The following is a 24,955-nucleotide window of genomic DNA, read 5'->3' as shown; positions in this document are numbered from 1 at the left end:
CTGCTTGAGTTTGTGAAAGTTACTCAACATCTCTGAGTTTCAGTTTTTGTTTTGTTTGTGAAATTTTGCAATAATAACACATAACTCACTGAATTTTGAAAATAAACGAGACTATACAATTTGGTGGAAACCCTGGTGGTGTAGTGGTTAAAGGCTACAGCTGCTAACCAAAAGGTCGACAGTTTGAATCCACCAGGCACTCTTTGGAAACCGTATGGGGCAGTTCTACTCTGTCTTATAGGGTTGCTATGAGCCGGAATCAAGTCAATGGCAATGGGTGTTTTTGATATAGAATTTGGTACCTGGACTGTAGTGGATTTTCCATAAAGCTAAACTATGAGTATTATTATTGCTTGGTTGTAACTTAAAAAAAAAGTTAAACTACTTCTAAGGAAAAGAAAAAGGTTCAACATAAATAAAACTCTCACTGAGTTGGGCTATATTTTTGCTGGTTACCAGGATACTGGTTTAAGCCTCCCACTCTGATTTTCTTGGCTCCAATCTCCTTTAGCTATCAGTGGTGACTCCCATTTGCAGTGGGCCCCTGAAGCAGCTCCAGGTAGAATTGCCAGGAAATGTGGCCTTCCCTGTGTGTCTCTCCCTTGGAACATCTCCTAGGACCACTGATGACTTGACAGTTTGGTATCTCTGTCTCAGTCACCTCTAGAAGAGTAGTTCTCAAAATGGGGTCAAAAGACCACCTGCAGCAGAACCATCTGTAGTGCTTGTGAGTGCAGAATACCGTACCCCACAAAACCTCCACATAACTACTAAATCAGAATGTCTGGTGGTGAGGCCCAGAAATGTGCATTCCGCCAGGTTAGAGTTGCCAGATGAGATGCAGGATGCTCTTAAACTTGAATTTTAGGTAAACAATTTTTTTTTTTTTGGTATAAATAGGTCCAATGCAATATTTGAGACATACTTATACTAAAAAAAGTATTCACAACTTGTCTGAGATTTGAATTTAACCGCTCATCTCTATTTTTATATGCTAAATCTGGCAAACCTACCCTGGGTGTGCATTAAAATTTAAGAAGCTATTCTAGTGGTAGGTTCACAGTATAGTCCCCACTGAGCGTGGTACAGAGGCAACTATGGTGCTGAGATATTGATTTTTAAAGAAAGATATTCAGTGCCTTGTTGGATTGCACAGTGTCGGAGTCCTACCTGTTTCTATGCTCTTTTCTGTGTCCTGATGCAAATGTCTTTTGGTTCAGGATGAATTCTTCTAGTCCCATAGTTTGTGCTCCTTAGAGACTGAGGTACCACAGAGAGGACACTCCCGGCTTTCTTTGTCTCATTCCAGCCAGTCCTTGTCAAATCCCCCAGATGATCAGGGATAAACTTGTGGGGGCCTCAGGGACTCCCATTATTCCTGTAGTACAATCCTTTGGCCAGAGGCAGACTAAGCAGCCTCTTCCTTGACTTCTATTCCCCAGGTAGATGCAGGTATCTTAGCCTTGGACCAACAGCCTCAGGCTGGGAGGGCGTAGAAGCACACAGATACGTGGAAAGTAGCTCAGCAGCTCAATAGTTTCATTTTTCCCTCTAAAACTGCCACCCCAGTGGAACAGCCTGAAGAGACCCCCTATGTTCCTTAGAGTTCATTCTACCTGATGATGGAGAGAGGAAGAGAGGACTAACCTCCTTTCATATGATGGTGTGCATTGAGAGAACTTGGGAGCAATTCAGGAAGGAATAAATAGAAACTTCTATACAACAGCCAACATATCTTTGATATTAGCCAACAACTTTACGTCCTGGAGTACGAGACTGCAAACTCAAAATGCCTCTAGGGGCTAGGCTGATATCATAAATGAGTGAAGTGGGAAGGGTAGGGACTTAGGCAAAATAATCCATGGTGTAAGAAAGTAGGCCCTTCTTAGCTTCAGCTGATCATGGCTACTCTACAGGAGTTTGAGCCCAGTATTTTTAAGAAGATAGGAGTCTGGATTTTTATATAAAGTCTCCTTGTTTTAAAATATTGGAAACAAAAAATTTCGTAAATATTGGACAGGCCAAGCAAAATACCTCTGTGTACCTATTAGGCTCTTTGGGAAGCCATTTTTCTACTTCGTCCTAGAGCATATTCCACAGTGAATGAATAAGATAATCTCATTGTGTTCAGCTTGATCAGAATTAGAGCCCCAAACTCTTATGACCTAGTGATGAATTTAGGTTTTGTATGAACATATAACATACATTAAATTATTTGCATAGTGAGTCCTATAAATATTAAAGTGATTAATCAAGACTATAGCTTATTAGGGATATTTGGGTTGTTTTTGAAATCAACCACTGTGCCCCAGGGCTAAGGCATGGTCAGTCCAACCATGTGGCTTTCATCTTACAGCCAAAATAATTGAGTTTTTCCAGTGATCAGAGCGAACACTTTGTGTAGACCTGCCTTCATGGACACATCTTTTGTCTTGGAGAGCCACTATAGATTCTTGTGTATACATACTAAAGAGGAGAGGCTTAGACTAGATGTTACAAGTAACCTTCTCACCTTGCAAGCTTACAAGGAGGCTTCAGCCATGAGATGTCAGTTATTGTGGTGGGTAAAATACAGGTTGGTTGAGTGGCCTAGAATAAGAGGAATGGTAGTCTTTGTTTTTTATTCCCTCTGGGGATAAAAAGGAAATCCTGGTGGTGTAGTGGTTAAGAGTTACAACTGCTAACCAAAAGGTCAGCAGTTCGAATCTACCAGGTGCTCCTGGGAAACCGTATGGGGCAGTTCTACTCTGTCCTATGGGGTTGCTATGAGTCAGCATTGACTCAATGGTAGTGAGTTGCTTTTGGTTTGGGAATGAAAAAGAATAAATGAGTCCATGAAAGTATCAACATACCTTCACAAAAAGTGACTGAAAAAGCAGAATGGGCACAAATAAGAGACTTTTTTTTTTCTCAGCAACCTTATTGTACGTGGAATAACTAATTTTAACTTCTTTAATTTCTATAGGGGAACAGGGTGTGTGCTGCTGGTTTTGGCTACTTTTTTCATCTTGTGACCAGCAAAACATCACAGGCTCCACTTCTCTCCTTTACCCAGAACATTGCACATTCTTGTACAAGGTAACTTTGGGGAAGTTCATTTATATTTAGGATGTAGGGCTTATGCTTTAGACAAGACACTTCACACAGAGGGTATAATGTTTGTTATTTATGTGAGATTTGACAGTGCTTCTGTGTAAGAATTTTGGTGGTGAAGGGAAGGGAAAGAGACACAGTCACTTGAGAGGGCAGTAGGGCAGAGTGCACCTTTGTGGCCAGAGGAGAGTTCAACAGAGAGAGCAATTAAACCTTCAAGAGATTAGGAGCAACTGGCAGTGCAGAGCCCCTGGGAGGCTGGAGTACGTGGGCTCAGGAGCTGAGGTGGAGAAGCTGAGGAGCTCTTTGCCTGGACTCTGTACATTACATAGTACAATTATGTAGTTATATAGTGTAAATATGAAAGTATACATCCCATCTACTATGAACACTCTAAAATGAGGAAGTGAAGAGAAGAGAGGATTCAGATAATTAGGAGGAGGATGGAGGGACTTTCAATCATGTTGGTGTCTTTGTTATGTAGAGGGCAGGGTCATTGCTAAGAACAAGAGAATGGTGCAACAAAGTGGGATATGGGATTCAAGGAGAATGCGAAAAATGAAGGCTTCAGATGCAATCAGGCCCTGGTTCAGATCTGGATTCTTTTCCCAGTAAATTCGTTTTTTTTTGGTTGTTTTTTTAAAGGGTCAGATCCCTTATTTGTAAAATGGGCCCAAACTATATTGAAGGTTTGGTCAGAGAATTAGGGATGATTTATGTAATGTATCTAGGAGAGCACCTGGAACCTAGTAAACAAACCAAAAAAACCCAAACGTGTTGCCACCCAGTCGATTCTGACTCATAGAGACCCTATACGACAGAGTAGAACTTCTCGTAGGGCTTCCAAGGCTGTAATCTTATGGAGGCAGACTGCCACATCTTTCTTTCATGGAGCAGCTGGTTTTCTTTCAAACCACCAACCTTTCAGTTAGCAGCTATGCACTTTAACCACTGTGACATCAGGGCTCCTCCTGAAACCTAGTAGGAACTCAATAATTGATAGCTTTAAAAAAAAAAAAAACTGCCGTAGGCTGGGCTCTCTAGAGAAGCAAAACCAGTAACGTGTATAAATACATAGAGAGAGATTTATATCAAGGGGTTAGAACATCCCAAGTCCTTGGATCAGGATAGAGGCCTTTCCCAATTCACGGAGCTGCAGAAGCTGGTGAACCCAAGATGAGGTCGGACAGCAGGACTCCTGCTCACAGGCTGTGACAGTTGAGGAATCCCCAAAGTCGTCAGGCAAGACCTCAAGGTTTCTCCTGAGTCACTTAGCTAAAGGGGCTGGTGAACTCAAGATAGGCAGGTTGGGGAGCAGGACTCTTGCTTCCAGGGTGTGAAGATCGACGGATCCCAAGATGGACAGGTAAGCTGCTAGCTCAAGTCCAAGAACCAGAGGTCAGGCAAGGGACAGCTGCTGGATCCAGAAAAAGCCAACAACCTTTGCAAAGCAAGTTGGAAGGAAGTAGGTGGCGGAAGGCAGAGAGATGAAGGCTGAGGGAGTAGTGAGCTGCCACAGGCCCCACCCCGGCCGGTACCACTCAGCAGATTCCATCATGGTGGCGATCACATATCAGATTTCAACAGGGGCGTGATCACAACATTATACAAGTGCCAAAACCCTGAGAATCATGGCCCAGCCAAGCTGACACATAGCCTTACCATCACAGCTACAAATAATTATAATAATAATAGTGTAGTAATCCTACTATGATGGAAAATGATAAGGAGTGTGAAATAGGCAGTATTAAAGGTTGCTAAGCAATGTTGAAATGCCAGTTGAGGCTGGGATTAGTACTTATGTAATGAAATTACCAGTTTAATCATGGAACTATTATCCAGGAGTTCTCAGCAGCCCTGGGATGTGAAGGAAGAAGTTGTCCGGAGAACAGCAGTGGGAGGGCATTTCAGGTAGAAGAACAGAAGGTAAAGGGATTATAGGTGCTGGTATCTAGTCTCCTCAGAAGAGCGTAAGTCTGGAGGGTGAGGGGAGCATGATAGAGTAGCAGGGGATCATGTCTTAAAGCACTAGACGGAGGTGTCCACTCTCCTGGGGAGGAAGGGGGTGAGCCTAGAGAGGGGCCGACACAACAGCAGGGGATCATGGCAGTCTACATCCGGTTGCCATCCAGAAGCAGGTCATGAAGGGTAAAAGACTGGAAAGTCTGAGGGATGGGTGACAAGAGTCAAGAGAGAGGTCACAGGTCTCAGGTCCACTCTCCCCCATTCATTCCCTTTACTTTTGTATTTTCCAGTGAGAAGTGGGAAACATCGAAACTGGCTAAATTTCATTCTTGGGTTTTGTTTTCTAGGTATGGCCTCTTCGTATACCCTAAATTCCAGCCACTATGGGATAATAGCACTGGCCCCACCCTGTTCCAAAACTTCACAGTTTGGGGAAGTGCAGGTGGTACCCAGGTAAACGTTTCTTTAGTTATTATTATTAAAACCTTTATTTTCTTGGGGTGATTTACTATGCATCTTTTATTTAAAGGGAGGTGATTTGCCACTTAGGGGAACATTGCAACATTATCACAGTTTTAAAGAGCCAAAGGCATCATAGGTGTGTGTGGAATCGTCATTGAATGAACCAATTTATAATCAGCAAGCATGATTAGTTGGTTTCCTCTGTGGTGACTTTCCAGCAGCTCTGAAAGAGAACAACGGGATCACAGAATTTTAAAACCAGGAGGGAATCCAGAAGTTATCCATTCCGTCCTTCTCTTCCCCATTTAGAGATAATAAATTAGGGAAGTAGAGAGACTTGTCCAAAGTCACACAGTTAATTAGTAGCACAACCTGGTGTAGATTCTAGACCCCAAATATTGTGCATTTGACACCCTAATATCCCGAATAATACATGCTTCAGGCTTAAGAAAAAGTGCTGCTCATCATTGGAGCACAAAAATTCCAACACAAAGTGCCATTTTTACCTTTGTAAATGACTTGAATTTATATTTTTATAAACTCCAGCCCAAAGTGCCATTGTTATCTTTGTAAATGAGTTGAATTTATATTTTTCCTCAAAAGACATAAAAAAAGGTTCATGTTCAATCATTTAATTTTTATTGTTACAGTGATTTTCTAGCAATACTCACTGTTAACAGCAGCATGTAGATATTGTACAGGATCACTGTTTGGTACTATACAGATGAAATTTTATATATATATACACCTGTTCTCTGTGACTTAGAAATCTAGAGCCAAGGATATATAGATGAGGAAATATGTTTACAGGGAATTTGGGAAATGGAATATAAATATAAAACCAAGTCACAATAAGAAAGCCAGGCATTTATTTCATATATTCACCAAGAGAAAGGAAATTGTTGCTGGAAAAAGCATGAAAATATATAAATAGGGTAGCTAACAGGAAAGATTCCAATTATATTCAGTATTCTCATTTGATTTTATAAATATTCTGTTTCTATAAGTACTATGAATATGGGGTGACAAATATTTGTTGGGTGCCCTCTTTTGTGGAGAAGCAATTCATGTCTTGTAGACCCTGTCTTCCTGTTCTTCAATAGCCTTGTTCTAGAGGAAATAAACCACTAATTGTAGCCAGTTCTCAAGTTCTGCAATCAGAAATGCTAAACCTGTGAAAGGAAAAATAGAGCTTAACAGATTGAAATTGAACTCTTGTGTTCTAAATTTAATCATTCAAAAGCTCAAATAATGAGAATGCTTTTAGAACTTCACTTTTTTTGGGAAGGAATAAAGGGGAAATTAAATAACATGACAGTTGCTGTTGTTGGGTGCTGTCGAATCCATTCCAACTCATAGTGACCCCATGCGACAGAGTAGAACTGCCCCATAGGGTTTTCTTGATTGTAATCTTTATGAAGCAAATCAGTAGATCTTTCTCCCATGGACCTGCTGGGTGGGTTTTAACTGCCAACGTTTTGGTTAGAAGCTGAGCACTTAACCAGTCTCCTATGTGCAAAGCTATTGTAAACTCTCAGTTATTCCTTTTACTTTTAAAAAAGTGTTCCTAATTACTTTCTTCATGGCCTTGGGAAAATCCCCTAAGTTTTCCTATCTCCTGTGTAAAATGAGGATAGTAAAAAAAAAAAAAAATTTTTTTTTTTTTTTCCCTAAATGATAAGTTCTGAGAATTAAATAAGTGCCTGTGTGTACAGTGCCTAGAAGAGTATACTCTTGTCATTTGGACATTAAGTGTCAGATATCTAGATTCTTGAACTGAATATTCCATTAGGTAAAATTTCTAGTTTGTATATGGCTAAATCTATTTGACAATACTGATAGCTAATATTTATTGTGCGTTTTCTTATTTAATCCTCATAACAACTATGGGGGGTATACCATTGTTATCCTCCTTTTGTATATGAGAAAACTATCTAAGAGGATATTTTCCTTGCTAAGGTCACACAGCTAAGAATTCCTGGATTCCAACTCTAACAATCTAACCCTTCTCATGTATGTTAACAAGAGTTATCTCAGAAGTGCAGAGTGATTATTTAGAAGAGGGAGAGATGACAGTACACTGCAAAAGCTGTATTCACACCACAAATTGGTGCATTTTGTTGTTGTATTTTGGTTTCCTTGTAAAATTAGCAGTTTCCCTAGGTAATTCTAGGTGTTAACTGATTTTGAATGTGAGTGTATTTGCCAGAACTTGGACTTATGCTTGTAATTAGATTATAACTGTAGTCATTCATTCAGATCATGCCTTGCTTGGTTAAATAAACCTCTATGTCTTTTAAAGAATTATTTTGTTTTAAAACAACAACAACTTCAGGTGAATATACAATAGGGAATGCAAGCTATTCAATTCTTAAAAATTCAAGCAAGACCAGTTGACAGGTAGAAGGACCATACTATGATAAATCAACGATACGTTGGCCTTAATAGAAAATCTTCAGTTAAAGATACGAATGTAAACATGACCCTATGTAATAAATACAGGGATGACTGTTTTAGGTTATCTGCTACCCTGATCTTCATGCAGATTTTAAAGTTGGCTGAACAGAGGCCTAAGTGAGGTGAAATGTCTTGCCCAGGATCACATAGTCAGCTACTGGAAGAGCTAACTGAAAACCCAGGCTTCTGCCTACCAGTGACATTCTGTTAATATTTGATCCCTGCTCAGGCACTCTAACCCAAGTAGCCATAAATGCAGGTGCACGTAACATACGTTGGGGCTACATACAGTGAATCAGTCCTCATGCTGAATTACTTATTTCATGTTTGCAAGTTGCTGGCAATGTTAGTTAATATCTACTACACTGAGGAGAATGTTAAGCATCAGAGTTCTTGGGTGCTCTGTTTTCTCTATTTTGTGTGATTTGGCAACTACAAGTTTATATTAGATATGTGGGGCATTCATGTTGACCTTTTTAGTATGTTAGTGTCATGAGGAGAAATGAAAAGTGGAGAGGGGGTGTTACCAAAGGGGACCAGTTAGTGCTGACCTCGTGGCAACTTTGGGATGTCTGTAAAGATATGGATGGACAAAAGCTGTTTAAATATGATATAGCATGCTTGTTTATACTTAATCAATAATTAAAGGAGCTACAGAAAGCCTGAAAGAAAAACCAAGCTGTAGACCTTTGCCATAAAACATATGCTGTTATTTTCTAGATTTTTAGAAATAGCAATCTTCACCTAAAAAACTTCCAAGTTTACTGGTGCAGAGATTTTGGAATTGACATCTTGGAAAGTGATGCAAATACTTCAGTTACTGACAGCTTATTACTTGGTCATTTTGCCCACAAGGTAAGTGCCTTACTGTGATTGTTTTAGTTGTCCATCACAACAGAATCGTATGTGTTGGGCTCCCTGGTGACTCGGGATATGTAATTTTAATAGCATTCTTTAGTGAATCTTGTATTTTATTGGTAAAAGTTAGAGCTTTTTATTTGTAACAGTGGTGATATTGACAACAAAATTCAAACATACACATGATGTCAATGTTATGTGTCCACATAAATCATAAAAGTCATGAGTTAATTGCTTGTGATTTAGAAATATTATCTGTAAAAATTCAGTAATAAATATAACTATTTAGGTTAATTTTCTCTAATCTTACAGGATTATGGAGTAGGATGATTCCATATCATTGCTCTGCATCATTTTGTTCATGGGGACCTTACACTATATCGAGTACTCTCTAAAAGAGGTACCGGTACCAGTACCAATTGCTATTGGGTTGACCCCATGTGTGTCAGAGTAGAACTGTCAATAAGGATGTCAATGGCTGATTTTTCAGAAGTAGATCTCCAGGTCTTTCTTCCCATGTGCCTCTGAGTTGAGTCAAATCTCCCACCTTTTGGTTAGCAGACAAGCACTTTATCTGTTTACACTACCCAGGGACTCCAAAAAAAGGCAGAATCTGGTAATATAAATTTACTTAAAATTTGCTATAGTGTACTAGGATTTCTTATGTAATTTCTTAATACTACCTAAATGTCTGTTTCTACATCATAAAAGTCAGAGTATAGTTGACTGACTTCTCAGCCATTGCAAAGTCCAGGTACCAGAGCTAAACAGAGTACTTCCCACATGAGAAGTACCGGTTCTCTTTAAGGGAAAGCCATGGCTTCCATTGGTCTCTATAAGTTTCCAACCTATAGTAGGTCCCCTAGTTCTTGTTTGTAAAAGAGTTACTTGATGTGCATATTAGTAATCACATTGTCATAAACATCACATATGGAAGAGACCTATAGTACTTCTTTGAACAAAGGAAAGAACATTCTTTTTAGTTCTGAATGCTTTGCCCAACTGAAATGCTAATTATTGACATTTGTACTTTTCCTTGGAGATTATTTACTAGCGATGGATATAAATTTAAGATTAATAAAGTCATTTTCTTATTGAGGATATATTTTCCTATGCTCAATTTCAAACCTGTCTTAAATGTCTTTTGAACCATTCTTTTCAGGAGGGAAATACCTGCCAGTTTTCCATTTTCTCTAAAAGGATTACTTCCTTGAGAGAGCTGTTTCTTCTGTTTAGACTGCACAGTTTTTAAGAGGAGGAGAGCCAGATTTCAAATCTATGATGCTGGTAGATAAAAGACCCTTAAATTTCCCAGAAACAACCTTACAGTAGATGCTAAAAACAAAATCCCATTAAGCTGAGTAATTAAACTATCCCATTAATTAATGTCACAACAGCTTAACTGATGTTAAATAAACATCATAATTAATGGGAGAATGACAGAAATTAAGATACAAATTATGACCAAAGAGTGCTTATTATGAGATAATTAAAAATAATCACACCCATAGTGTGTGACTTACTGGGAATGCAGTGCAGCTGAGGATCCTTCAGTCTCTTAATAGTAAGTGCAGGATGAGAGGTCCTGATGAAAAGCATTAGGCAGCTTCTCAGTTTTGTTCTAGGAGAAATGTGGATGCTGGTTACTCATCCATTTCTCAAAATCGTACGATATTAGCGATAAATGTTATTTAAGAGATGATCTAGTTCTAACTCCTGAATTTAGCCAGTTGGAATTTGAGTAGATTCAGACTCATGACGACCCCATGTGTGCAGAGTAGAACTGCTCCCTAGGGTTTTCAAGGCTGTGACCTTTTGGAAGCAGATCACCAGGCCTGTCTTCCAAGGTACCTCTGGGTAGTTTCCAACTGCCAGCCTTTTGGTGACTAGCCAAGGGGTTAACTGTTTGTACCACCCAGGGACTTCTTTTTATTTTATTTTTTTTATTGTGCTTTGGGGGAAAGTTTACAGTTCAAATTAATTTCTCATTCAAAAATTTATATGACGGCACTGGGTTTATCCTTTTTTGACATTGGTTGCAATCTCCGTAATGTGACAGCACGTACCCCTTTTCTACTCTGGCTTCCCTGTGTCCATTCATCCAGTTCCTGACCCTTCCTGCCTTCTTGTCCTGCTACTGGATAGGAGCTGGCCATTTGGTCTTGTATGTTTGCTTGAACTAAGAACCACGTTCCTCACGTGTTATTTTTTGTTTCATAGGCTTGTAGTGTCGGATATGAGTTGGAATTGACTTGAAGGCAATGGGTTTTTTGGTTTAATATTTGAAAAATGGGCTTCAGGAATTGTTTCAGTTCTGGTTTAGGAGAGTGCCGGGGGCCGTAGTTTCAGGGGTTCCTCCAATCTCTGTCAGACTAGTTAAGTCTGGTCTTTTTATGTGAGTTTGAATTTGGTTCGCCATTTTCCCCCTGCTTTCTGGAACTCTCTGTTGTGATCCCTGTCAGGGTGGTCATTGGTGGTAGCCGGGCACCATCCGGTTCTCCTGGTCTCAGGCTGGTGGAGTCTGCGGTTCATGTGTTTTCCTTGTGTCTTTGGTTTTCTTCATTCTTCTTTGCTCCGGGTGGAATAATAGGACCAATAAATGCATCTCAGATGGCTGCTCGCGGGCTTTTAAGACCCCAGATGCTACTCCTGAATTTACAGGTAAAGAAATGAAAGCTTTGAGAAATCAAATGACGGCTCAAGATTCATGCCTATTATTGCAGAGCTAGGACCACCTTGATATCCTTCCATTCCTGGTCCAGTACTCTTTCCATTAGAAAATGGCTTTGGCAATGAGCACTTAGGAAGAGGAGGATTCTTGGGTTAATTAAATTTAGGATATGCCATTTACCATATCCTCCCTACCCCGTGAAATTTGCACTGCATGTTAATACATTAAAGGCTCTGAGCAATCCTAGAGTTCAGACAAACAAAATATATATTAATCTTTATTTAACACAGCATGTTATGTGTTTATGTCAATTTAAAAAAAAAAAAAAAGGTATAACCTGGTAGATGTAACCACCTGAATGTTGTGATTGTAGAACTCTGATTTTACTCACTGTCTTTCGAGTCCCTGCCATTTCTTTAGGAATTCAGATTATTAGAAAATTTGACCAATCCATTCTTAGATCATCTGCCCACATATAATTGTTGGCACAGAATTATCAGTGAATCAAATCCTAGAACAAATACAACTTTCTGGAAGAATTTTCGTCATCAGAAGGATTTTTTTTTTAGGCATACTTGTATATATGTTAGTATTTTCATACTCCATGTTACCTTTATGTCAAGATGGGTAGAATAATTATCAGTGAGGGTGGCTTTAATATATAAGAAAAAAAGAATGTATTGTAGCATCACTGTACATCCTAGTTTACATGGTCAGTGCTAGTTCATATGTGTTGTTCTGGCATTCTATCTAATTAACATCCCCTTTCTCACTCTCAAAAATGTCCTGGTTTGGACATAAATTATGGTCACTCTACTTTTGGAAGTATCTTTGGGATGGCTGTCTTTTCGTTGTTATTGTAATTAATTTGAGATTAAAAAAAAATATCTATTTAGATACATGCTGATGGGGTTGCTTAATTCTTCCTCCCGTTTCTCTAGGGCTTACTTCTGATTTTCACTTGTGGATTTCTCTTCTTCAATTTTGACTGTTCATCTTTTTGTTTCTCTAAATTCTTTTATAGGGCCCCCTCTCTTCTCAATATACTTGTACTCTCTGGGAGAAATCTCATCTTCTCTCTTGTGGTTTCAGTTACCATCACGTGCTAATGTTGCCCATATATTTCCATTTATTTCTTCCATCTTATTTTGTGCTTCCAGTCTGCAATCCTTTTTTTTTTTCCTTCTGCTTCCCTAATTTAAATTGCCTTGCATTCAATCGTATATTTTTTTCTATTTACTCATTTGAAGCCCTTCATTCTGTTATGATTATTTTAGTTATTGGTCTTAAGTTTTTAACATGCATGTTTGCCTTCACTAAGTCTAAATTACATCAGCACTGTTAAACTTCGCCTGAGCAATTCAAAGACCTTAAACTCCTTTGACTTCTTTCTTCACCCTCCCATCTTCCATGCTGCTATTCTCTATTATTTGTTTCACTTTTTTAAACAGATGTTTTATAGAGATATAATATTCATGGAGAAAAGTACACAAATCATAAGAGAACAGCTCAATGAATTTTTCTAAAGCAAACACACCATATATATACCTCCCAGATCAAGAAATAAAATATTACCAGGTCCACTGAAGCCTCTTTATGCTTCCTACTAGTCAATAGCTTCCGCTCCTCAGCCAAAGAGAACGGTTATTCAGACTTCTATTGGCGTACGTTAATATTGCCTTTTTTGAGCTTTATATAAATGGAATTATAAAGTATTTCGACTCTTTTGTGCCTGGTTTTTTTCACAAGATTATGTCTGTGAGATTCATCCATGTTTTTGTGTGTTGCAGTAATTTGTTCTTCTGACTTCTATGTTGTTGGTAGTTGCCATCAAGCAGGCTCTGACTTGTGATGATGTTACGTTGTAACAGAAGGCAACATTGCCCAGTCCTATGCCATCTTCATCATCTCCTATGATATATGTGAGCCCATTGTTGAGGCTATTGTGTCAGTCCATCTCATTAATAGTGTTTTCCTCATTTTCCCTGACCTTAACAAACATGTCATTTTCCAGCAATTGGTCTTTTCTGGTGTTGCATCCAAAGTAAGCAAGCTGAAGTCTCACCATCCCTGCTTCTAATTGTTATGTAGTATTCCATTTTATAAGGAGCCTTGATGGCACCATGGTTAAGCGCTCGGCTGTTAAGAAAATGATTGGCGGTTTGAACTCATCAGCCTCTCCTCGGGAGAAAAGACCTGGCAATCTGCTCCCATAAATATTACAGCCAAGGAAACTCAATGGGGCAGCTCTGCTCTATCCTGTGTGGTCACTATGAGTTGGAATTGACTCCATCCGTGGCAAACAACAACAATATTCCGTTTTATGACTGCTCCACAATTTTTTTTTTTAAACCAGTGGTGCTATAATGGACATTTGATTGTTTCTGGTTTTGTCTATTACAAATAATGATGCTACGAACATTCTTCTGTAAGTCTTTTGGTGTCCATATGCATGCATTTCTGTTGAGTATATGCTGAGTTGCAAAACTGATGGGTCACAGGGTATCCCCTCAGCTTTAGCGGATAATGCCAAACCACAATCCAAAGTGTCTGTACTTAAACCAGCAGCGTATGAGAAGGTTTCCCACCTACATCCTGGAATCTCTCTTGACCAACATCCCGTGATTTCCTTCACCTCTCTCTAGTGTTGGAACTCTTGTTCCTGAGTCCCACATCTTCTTCCTTTTTTGTTTAATTTTTCATTTTGTTAGAGCGTAACCTTTAGTAACTTTCTGGAAAAAAAAAAGAGGGTGCATAGAAGGTATGAGTTTTGAGTCATGTATGGAGACCACCTTGTTGGTAGGTTGATGATACAGAATACCATGTTGGAGTTGACTTTTCCTTGAAATTTCGAAGGAGGTGCTCTCTTGTCTTCTACCTTCTAGTCTTGAGGTTGAATAGTTTTACGATATTCTGATTACTGGTCTTACAGATGTAATCTTTTATTTTTCCTCCTTGGAAGATTTTAAGATCTTGTCCTTGTCTCTGGTGTTTTGCAATTTCAATAGGATGTACCTCGGTATGTCTCTTCATTCTAACCACTGTTTTCGGCACTGGGCAGGCCTTCTCAGTCTGGAAAATTGTGTTTTTCTCTTCTGGGAAGTTTTCTTCAATTATTTCTTTGATAATTCCCTCCCCTATATTTTTATTTTTTCTTGAGACTATTATGTGAATTTTGGACCTCTTGAGTTGTTTTTCTAATCTTAAATTTTCTTTCTAATTATCCATCTCTTTGTGTTCTGCTTTGTAGGATATTTCCTCAATTTCTATATTACATTTCTTATTTCTGCTCTCCTATTTTTGAATACTACACATTCTTTTTTGAAAATTCTCTTTTAGATTTCTTCTTGTTCGTAGATATAATACACTTATTTCTCTGAGATTATTGATCATAGTATTTAAGTTTTCTTTTGATTTCTATACTGGCCTTATCTCCTTAGATTTCTCTTCTTCTGTTTTTCTTTTTTTGTAACTATCTTTAATGTTGGAACCCTCGTGGCACAGTGGTTAAGAGCTTGGCTGCTAACCAAAAGGTCGGCAGTTTGAATCCACTAGCTGCTCCTTGGAAACTCTCCGGGGGAGTTCTACTATATCCCATAGGGTGTCTGTGAGTCAGAATTGACTTGACAGAAATGGGTTTGGTTTTGGTTCAGATCTTTAATGTTAAAGGTTTTTGTCAAATTTCTGGTGGCTCTCAAAGTTCAAGTATTTTTAAGAGTGGAACAGTGAAGCACTAACAATCAGGTTAGACAGGGCTTGTTGAAGAGATTTTGTGGAAAGTCCTGGAAGCAGTTTTTGTTTCTGTATTTAAAGATGTTTTGTTAAATTTTGTATGTATTTAATTTTTGACAAACAGTAAAACTGACATTTTGATACATGGTTCTATGAATTTTACCACATATGTAAATTGTGTAGCCACCACCACAGTGAGGATACAGAACAGTCCCATCACCCCAAAAAACTCCCTTGTGTTACACCTTTTTGGTTATATCTTCCTCTCACCTCTGACCCCTGACAGTCGCTAATCTATTCTCTGTCACTATTGTTTTATCTTTTCAATAATTTCATAAATGGAATCAGGTAGTATATATACTTTAGATACTGGCTTCTTTTACTTCTAAGTGACTTTGTTATTCATCCAAATTATTGCATGTATCAATAGTTTATTGCTTTTTATTGCTGAGCAGTATCCCTCTATATGGTTGTACAAATAGTTTGTCCATTCATCTACTGAAGTGCGATTGAGTTGTTTGCAGATTATGAGTAGAGCTGTAATAAACATTTGGAATAGGTTTTTGTGTGAATGTAAGTTTTCATTTCTCTAGGATAAAAACCTAGGAGTTGAGTTGCTGGGTCATATGGTAGGAGAGTATATTTAACTTTATAGGAAATTGCCAAACTGTTTTCCAGAGTGGTTGTATCATTTTAGATTTCCACCAACAATGTATGAAAGTTTCAGTTGCTCCTCATCCTCATCAGCTCTTGATATTGCCACTGTTTTTGTTTTTAGCCATTCTAATAGGTTAAGTGCTCAGCTGCTAACTGAAAGGTCGGCAGTTCGAATCCACCAGGCGCTTCTTGGAAACTCTATGGGGCAGGTTTACTCTGTCCTGTAGGGTCGCTATGAGTCAGAATTGACCTGACAACAATGGGTTTGGTTGTTTTTTTGAATAAGTATGTAGTATATCTCATAGTGGTCTTAATTTGCACTGGTGGCGCAGTGGCTAAGAGCTCGGCTACTAACCGAAAGGGCTGCAGTTTGAATCCACCAGCTTCTCCTTGGAAGCCCTATGGGGCAGTTCTGTTCTGTCCTATAGAGTCACTATGAATTGTCCTCTACTCAACAGCAACTTTTTTTAATGCTTAATGATGTTAAACATTTTTTTTTCATGTGCTTGTTTGTCATCTCTATGTTTTCTTTGATGAAGTGTCTTTTCAAGTTCTTTTTCTGATGTTTAAATTGAGTTGTCTATTCCTGTTGAGTTTTGTGAGTTCCTTCCATGTTTTGGATACAAGCCGTTTGTCGGATATGTGATTTGCAAATATTTACTCCCAGTCTTTAGCTTGCCTTTTTATCCTTTTAATTGTTTTTATTCATTTATTATAAATTGTATTTCATGGCCAGTTCTCTTATTTTGCTTTTCTTTCTCTTTCCTTCCCTCCTCCCTCTTTCCTTCCCTCTCCCACTCCCTCTCTCTCTCTTTAAATCACAGGGAAGCCTGTGTATGTCAGCTGGGATTAAAACTCCCAAGAGATGGGAGCTGATGGTATCAAACACAACCTTTGTTAATTTTGATCTCACTGACTGTGTGGCCATCAGGACGTGTTCGGGCTGTTCCCGAGGACAAGGTAAGTTGTTTGAATAGACAGGGCAGATGCTAAGTTAATATCAAGTGAATATGATAAATAGTGGCAAAGCCTTTGTGAGCCATAGTTTCTTTCAGTTACAGGATGGCGTCAGTAGAAACTACTGCTTGGATCCCCGAAAAGAGGTCCTAGAGGTGGCAAGGCGCTCCCATGTGGTTCCTGCAGCTCCCCACCCTCTCACTACTTTGGCACCTGTCACTCTCTGTGATTGTGGTGCTGTGCCTCTGCTGGACTTCATGAAGGGAGGGATTAGGTCTCACTTGCTCAGGGTCATATCATTAGTACCTGACAGAGAGCCTGTGCATAGTGGGCAGGTCACTGACTGAATAAACGAATGGGATCGGATTGATGGACACATGCATATAACCTAACACAGATGCAACCTTTCCTGAAAGAGCCAGGGTTTAGGCACTTAAAGTTTGCAACAGCCCAAGGCTTGTTACATGCACAAAGGGAACCCTACGGATTCCTTCTCACTTGTTAAGCACATCTCAGAGGGGGTGAGAAATAACTTGGAGGACTCATGGTCCAAGGTGAAAAGAGATAGAGAGCTATCTAGTTGATCTGATCATTGTAAACAACCAAATCAAGTAATTCAAGTAAATATGCTCTTGTGGTTTGAATCACCAATTTAGATAACTGTTTGTTTTTTTAATTAAATGAATAATCAGCAAGTCTCCACTTTGCTTTTTTTTTTCTTTTCTGTGTAGGCAGAGCCAAAGATTGTTTTTATTTGAGTAGTATCTGGATTTAAGATTGTGGAAGTAATAATAAGAGTAAAAAATACCTTATGGCAAACATTTCAAACCATGACTCCTTAGTTCTTTAATAGCTTCACTGTTTTATATCATTCATAAGACACTGAAAAAAATCACACTGCTTATGAACACTAATTGCTTCTCACTGGATGGCCTTGGGTAAACCATCTCTTTCATATGTTTAAAAACTGTCTATCCCAGGCCCCGTTTAAGGAACTAGGGATAGAAAGAAGAAAAACCACATAGTTCCTGTCCTGTAGGAGCTCTTGATCCAGGCATGAAAAGAAATGTCTGAACTAGTCATTGTAATACAGTGTAATGAGTGCAGAATTAGAGGACAGAACAAGGTCGGTGAAGGGACCGAGGAAGTGGGTCACGTAAGATTTCATAGGGGTGACTCTCCATCAGGGTTTTGAAAAGTGAATAGAAAGAAGTTTGCCAGGGGGAGGAGGCAGGGAAAGGTTTCTAGGTATTAGGAACAGCATATGCACACATATACTATAGAGAGATGGATAGATAGATAGACAATAGATAGATAGATGATAGACGATAGATAGATAATAGATAGATAGATGACAGATGATAGATAGATAGATGGATAGATAGATAGAGGATAGATGGATAGATGGGTAGATGGGTGGATGAGTGGGTGGATGGATGGATGGATGGAATCCAAAGAACAAATTATGCGTGGGGAATTGAAGTGAAGTCCAAAAACCTGAAGTGTAGAGCTGCCAGTGGTTGTTCTATTAGAGGACCTATGGAAGTTGCCAGAGGTAGAATCGTGGAATTTTGGATGCATGACTTAATTCACTGCATGCATTCTAATGAGATATAGAACAAAAACATAAGAGGCTCAGTTTATTTGTATCTTATGCTTTTAAATTTATAGACTTTATTTTTAGAGCAATTTTAGATTTACTGGAAAATTGAGCAGAAAGTATAGAGAATTCCCAAATACTGCCTCTCCTTCTGTCCACAATTTCCTCTATTATTAATATCTTGCTTTAATGTATTACAGTTCTTACAATTTATGAACCAATATTTATATATTAACTTAAAGTCCATCATTTACATTAAGGTTCAGTCTTTGTGTTGTACAATTCTTTGAGTTTTGACAAATGCATAATGTCATGTATCCACTATTACAATATCATAAAAAATAGTTTCACTGCCCTGAAACACCTTCTATGTTCCACCTATTCATCCCTCCCTAATCCTCTTAAGCCCTGGAAACCACTGATTTCTGTCTACTGTCTATACAGTTTGGCCTTTTCTAGAATGTCATATAATAGAAATCATATAATATACAGCCTCTTTTTCTTTTTTCTTTTTAATTTTTTATATATTTTTATAGTGTATGTAATACAGCAGTTTACTACTATATGTCTTGGGAGATATGTACTCAATTATTTTTCTTTTAACGAGAGGGGCGTATGAATCAGAAGACCCCTGCCATAGTGTCTTCCTAGGTAACTGGACTAGCAGTCCTGATGAATCACGTGGTGGTGGTGTGAGGGGAAGACTGTCAAGAAGTACAGCCCTAGCACTAACACATAAAAATATGTTACTATTACTCTTTGACCACATGGTTGATTGAATGTCACTTTTGAGGGTAAATGTCTAAAGCATAAATCTCATGAAAAGAGGTTTTGTTGATGGAATTAGACACATCATAGTCAAACCAGAGCAGAAAGATTGAAAGATCAAACCACAGCACATTTGTTGTTGTTGGATGCCATCGAGTCAATTCTGACTCATAGTGACCCCATGTGACAGAACTGCCCCATAAGGTTTTCTTGGCTGTAATCTTTACTGAAGCAGATCACCAGATCTTTCCCCTGAAGGGTTCGAATGCCCAAACTTTTGGTTAGCAGTTAAGCGCTCAAATGTTATGCCAACAGGGCTTCTTATAGTATATTTAGTGTTTAGTAATTAGGAAATTAGTGTTCTGGGTTTCTATATCCTACTAGACCAGAGTTTCTCACCCTCATCTCTATTGATATTTATTTAGGTCCAGATAATTTTTTTTTGTTGTAGGACTGTCTTGTATGTTGTAGGATGTTTAGCAGCATCACTGGCCTCTACCCTCTTGATTCCAATAGCATGCCCCAACCCCTCCATTCCAAGTGGTGCTGCCAAAATTGTCTCCAAATAGTTTCAAATGTTCCCTGGGAGACCACTCCCCAGTTGAGGATCACTGCCCCAGGCTACAGATAACAAGGCAGTGCCAGTGCTGGTCTTGTTTACCTCTGTATCACCAGCACCTACCACAGACCCTGCATATAGTAAATATTCACAAGATTTTTTTTTCATGAATAAATAAGTGAATTTCTTTAAAACTATATAAATAGCAATTTCAAATGTTGAGAGCACTCCAGTGGACTTAGTTGCCATTTGTGACTTAATAGTCTTTCTGTCTTCCAATTTACAGGTGGATTTACTGTGAAGGCCAAACAGTTAAAGTTTTTAAACTCTCCAAATTTGGTAGCATTTCCATTTCCTCATTCAGCAATTTTGGAAGACTTGGATGGGTCTCTGTCTGGGAAAAATAGAAGTCACATTCTTGCTTCTATGGAAACTCTTCCAGCTTCTTGTTTGGTCAATGCAAGCTTCAGTCAGATGGTCCATGGCAGTGTCTGTGGGGAAGGTGTACTCTTTCATCGTATGTCTATTGGCTTGTAAGTCCAATTAACTATACTTTTTAGCTTGTCAATAAGCATGTATGTATTGTTCTGGCTATTGAGGCTTGTAGAAGGGAAATTGTTTTCTCGATTCTCAATTTGAACTATCTTGTTGCACGGAAGTGATAAGGGAATAATTTGACAACTGTCAAATCATGAATTGATGGTTGAGTCAATTTTAGGCTGAGTCAAATGGTAGCTAACTTTCAGTATCACTGGACCTGATCTCAGAGCCATGACCTCTCATTGACATTTTGAACTAATAGCTTCCTCTTGAAAAGACTTGTAACCAACAGAGAATTTGAAATATATTTGAATTAGAAGTATTATTCAAAAATGCCATTAATGTCCATTCTCATTTATATACATGTAAGCTCCCCAAGCTCTTTTTAAGTGTTCAGTGTGCTCCAGGGAAGCAATTGCTAGTGCCTCCTATTACTTGCAAAGTTGCTGCACTCCAGTTCATTTTCCTTGTTAATTTCATGAACTATTGGATTCGTACAATACATTTCCTATTAATATTGAAGCAAGGACTCCTTGGATATGCTACTCAGACTACCATTAAGTCAGCAGCTGGGCTGTTTATAATGCATAATAGGATTGCTTCTGCCCTCTTTAATTTCCAGGTAATGATTGTTGAGTGTCTAGGGTTCCGTTTTTCACCTGTTTCAAATTCATCATATATATTTAGCCACCCTTATTTTCTTCTTTGTTTTAAGTATCCTGACTTCATGAATATTAAGTCAAACGATTCCAGCAGGCTGCATTGTCATCTTATTTGAATAGGTGAACTCCAGAGAGTGAGAGTCAATGTGGTCAGGATTGCACTAACTGCATCTTGAATGCATATGGAATTAAAATGTTGACATTCTGTATTGGAAGCCTTAGCAATACTCTGCTAGCTTTAAAGAGTCTGAAAATTTTCCACTTTTGGTTTCCAGACTGTTTATTATTCTATCGAATGTTAATGGGCCCAATTCCAGTGAGTAAAGTAACAATATGGAGGGGTATGTTTTTATTCCTAATGATTTAATTGTATAGAGCATGACTTTTTCTTTATCCTCAGGGGTACAGCCTGATTTTTATTGGTACACTAGTGATTTTTACCAATGATGCTTTCCGAGTGTTTTGAGATTTATAAAACTTTATAATTCATTTCCTATATACTTCTTACAAATGAGGAAAATAAAACAGACTCATGTAGTTTAAAAGCACAAATAGGCTTGTATGATGTTTATTTCCATGTGTACTTCTTCATACTCCTTTTTTACTCATTACATTGAGACCTAGTAGGCTGTCTCTTGGAGAGGTACTTGGCAATATAGTGTTGGAAGGTTATGCAGAGGCAATCCTGCCTGAGCATCCGTTCTTCGAGAGCTTCAGGACAGGTTACTTAAGTACTTACCTGGGTAGATGCTGAGTGATCCCAGCACTCAGGGACTGACAACTTCAATAAGACAATAATCCTGATGTCATATTCTAAGTAGATTTAAAAGGTTCCCCAGTAGAGTGACCAAAAGGTTGGCAGTTTGAACCCATCCAGAGATGCCTCAGAAGAAAAGCCTGGCAATCTCCTTCCTAAAGAGATTCACAGCCATGACAACCCTATGGAGTGCATGGCATCACCATGAGTTGGAATCCACTCTGTGGCAACTGGTTTGTTTTTAGTAGAGTGACCAAGTTGTCCCAGTTTACCCAGAGCTTTCCTGGTTTTAAAATGAAAACCCCATTTCCTAGAAACTTCTCCCCTCAGTCCCAGGGAAACCAGGACAGTTGGTCAGTCTACTCCTTAGGCTTCTCTTTAAAATCTTCAAGTTGACCCACAGGTTTGTGGACTGCCCCAAATCAGCCCTACAGGAGTCTCAGCATGCTCTCAATTATAAGTCTCTTGGTTTCAGTGTCCTCACCTCTAGGGTAAGGCAGTTGGATTAGATGATCACTAAGGCCCTGCTCGTCAAAGGTTGGTCCATGGACCAGGTGCATCAACATCAACTGGGAGCTTGTTAAAAATGTGGAATCTCAGGCCCCACCCCGGAGCTACTGAATCAGAATTCCCAGGTGATTTGGGTTAAAGTTTGAGACACACTGAAGTCCTTCTAACTTTATCTTTGTATGACTCTATCCCTAGCTGTTTGTGCACAGTGACTTGATCTTTGTCCCAAAGCATTATAACCTCATTAGGAACATATCAGAGCTAATGAGCACTTTGAATTCAGCGTTGATACCAACTTTGCTACATTTCATGGAAAGAGCATTAATTTGTTGTGCTATTTGCCTGGGGGCAAGCACCCTAAGAATTGATTTACAAAGCTCTCATAGCCATGATCTTTTGGGGTTGCATGTTGATGGAGATCTGATATGGCACAAGCACCCTGCTGTCTTCACTTTCAACCATCATTCCTCCCTCAGCAAGAGGTACCAAGGGGGCAGAAGAGTGAGGCCTTACAAAGGACTGCTATAAATCTAGCACTTGGAGTGTGATTTCTCCGTTGGTAGGCCTCCCTGGTCCTTTTCACTGTAAGTTCTTTGTTTGACATTGATGACCTACTGTTATTATCCCTCACTGTCTTACTTAGGTCTGACAGACACCCAAATTTGTGACACTTCCTGTTTTATAGGTTTCTATGAAACCCTGGTGGCATACTGGTTAAGTGCTACGGCTGCTAACCAAGAGGTTGGCAGTTCAAATCCACCAGGCGCTCCTTGGAAACTCTATGGGGCAGTTCTACTCTGTCCTATAGGGTTGCTGAGTTGGAATCGACTCGACAGCAGTGGGTTTGGTTTTTGGGTATGAGGCTTTGGTTGTTCCATGGTAAATTCTTGTCTTTCTTGTGGGTACCCTCCAGGTTTGATTCCTAAATGCACCTCATGTTCCGCCACCATCCATCTGTCAGTGGAGGCTTGTGTGTTGCTGTTACACTGAACATATTTTAGAGGAGCTTCCAGACTAAGATGGACTGGAAAGAAAGGCCTGGGGATCTACTTCTGAAATCTAGCAGATGAAAACCCTATGGATTACAGTAATCTGATATTATTGTGCATGGTGTTGCCATGAGTCAGGAGCCAACACAATAATAGCTAACGCCAACGATAACTCAGTCCTAGCAGCTGGGTTGACAGAAGCATATAAAAATTTGAAGGTAGCCTTAATATTTGATACTGGATGAAGAAAAAACTCCCGTCTCCTAAAAGGCAGAATCTATTTTTTGTTAAAATGACAACATGCTTGATCTACAAGACTGCTGCTTATATTGTTCTCTCTCACACCAGTGCTAAAATGGGCTCTCTGGAGGTATTCTGGATTGTTCTTTTCCAGCTTCTGTTTCTACCAACTTCCCCATAAGGCAGAGGTGGTGTTAGCCCTACCGATGGAAGTCAGGACATTGGTTCAGTAAACATTTATCTCCAGGGCTCCCACAGTGATGACTCTGATGCCTTGCATGGCTCTTGGTCTTATCAATCCTAACATTTAAATAAATGCTTTCTTTTGTATAGAGATAATTAGATGAAACAAAAATCTTATTACCATTAGATTTTTGTGAGGTCTTTCTAAGTCTCCTTTGTAAGCCCTTCTCTTGTCCCTTGAATGCTGGTGTTTCTTGGGTTCTGTGAAGAGCTTTCCTTTCTTCTCAAGCCACGTACTTTTTCGAGGTGATTTTTTTTTTCTCCCACAACCTCAGTTAAAATTCACTGATGATTCCAGACTTTTTTCTTCCAATTTAGACTCCAGAGCCATATATCCAACTGCCCCTGGGATCGACACTGCCCAGTGCAGTTGCTATTAGCTAAATATGGCCACTGAGCACTTGAAATGTGCATAGTCCAGATAGGGTCACTGTGAGTCAGAACTGACTCAATTTGTACACAACAACAACACTCTGATGGGGTGCATCTGCCTTTAATTCTTGCCTAACTCTGAAATGGGAGAGAAAAAAAGCAGTTGCCTGCCTTCAGCATGATTCGTGATAAACAAATGGAGAGACTGACTGCCTCTTATTAGAGCTCGAGTATGTGCTCCAGGACTCAGGGCAGAGCCAACATGGCGGTATAGACAGAACCGCAACACCATCCCTCCATAGCAAAGATCCAGAAAGCTAAGTAACAGAGACAGATGTCAATCCTGGAACCCTAAGTGTCAAATGAAGAGATAAAGAACTCAACTAAGCACCGAATGGAATAAGAAAGTGACAGAGAACAGAGAGTGAGGAGACATACAGAGTGGATGTCCCCCATGAAGTCATACAGCATGGATTTGCCATCATGGACTCCTTAACCACTGAGATAGGTGGGCAGGAAGGACTCCTTAACCACTGAGATAGGGAGTACGAGAAAACAGCTTCAAGGAACTCTCAGCAGGAGACAGAACAAGTGTAACTAGCAATACATGCCTTCTTACTCCTCACCGTTCTTCCCCCTGCTTGGCTTCTGCTGCTTCCTGGAAGGCTGTGGTTGCCTGGCCGGGGAGGCACTGGCTCCACGCTGCTTGGTTTCACCCCATGCATAACAGCCGGCCCCTTCAGTGACATTTTTTTGTTCTTGTTTGGCTTTTTTTTTTGGTTTCTTCTGTCTCTCTCATCTCCTTCCCATCCTTTCTCTTGAACACCTGGCTCTATGTGCCATCTCCACTTCTTCTTGACAGG

General features: G+C 39.3%; 1 protein-coding gene across 1 annotated transcript in view; it reads left to right on the top strand.

Moving 5' to 3' along the window:
* PKHD1 (PKHD1 ciliary IPT domain containing fibrocystin/polyductin) overlaps positions 1-24,955 on the top strand; it is a 593,425-nt gene that overhangs the window by 258,077 nt on the left and 310,393 nt on the right. Inside the window, exons 44-48 of the mRNA XM_049894022.1 lie at positions 2,966-3,078; positions 5,406-5,511; positions 8,698-8,832; positions 16,720-16,855; positions 20,066-20,312. Coding sequence (XP_049749979.1) covers positions 2,966-3,078; positions 5,406-5,511; positions 8,698-8,832; positions 16,720-16,855; positions 20,066-20,312 — 737 coding nt within the window. The remainder of the gene's footprint in view (positions 1-2,965; positions 3,079-5,405; positions 5,512-8,697; positions 8,833-16,719; positions 16,856-20,065; positions 20,313-24,955) is intronic.

This window comes from Elephas maximus, chromosome 1, assembly GCF_024166365.1.
Source record: "Elephas maximus indicus isolate mEleMax1 chromosome 1, mEleMax1 primary haplotype, whole genome shotgun sequence".
Lineage (NCBI taxonomy): Eukaryota > Metazoa > Chordata > Mammalia > Proboscidea > Elephantidae > Elephas > Elephas maximus.
The sequence above is the reverse complement of the archived record's forward strand: the minus strand, read 5'-3'. Positions and strand labels throughout refer to the sequence as shown.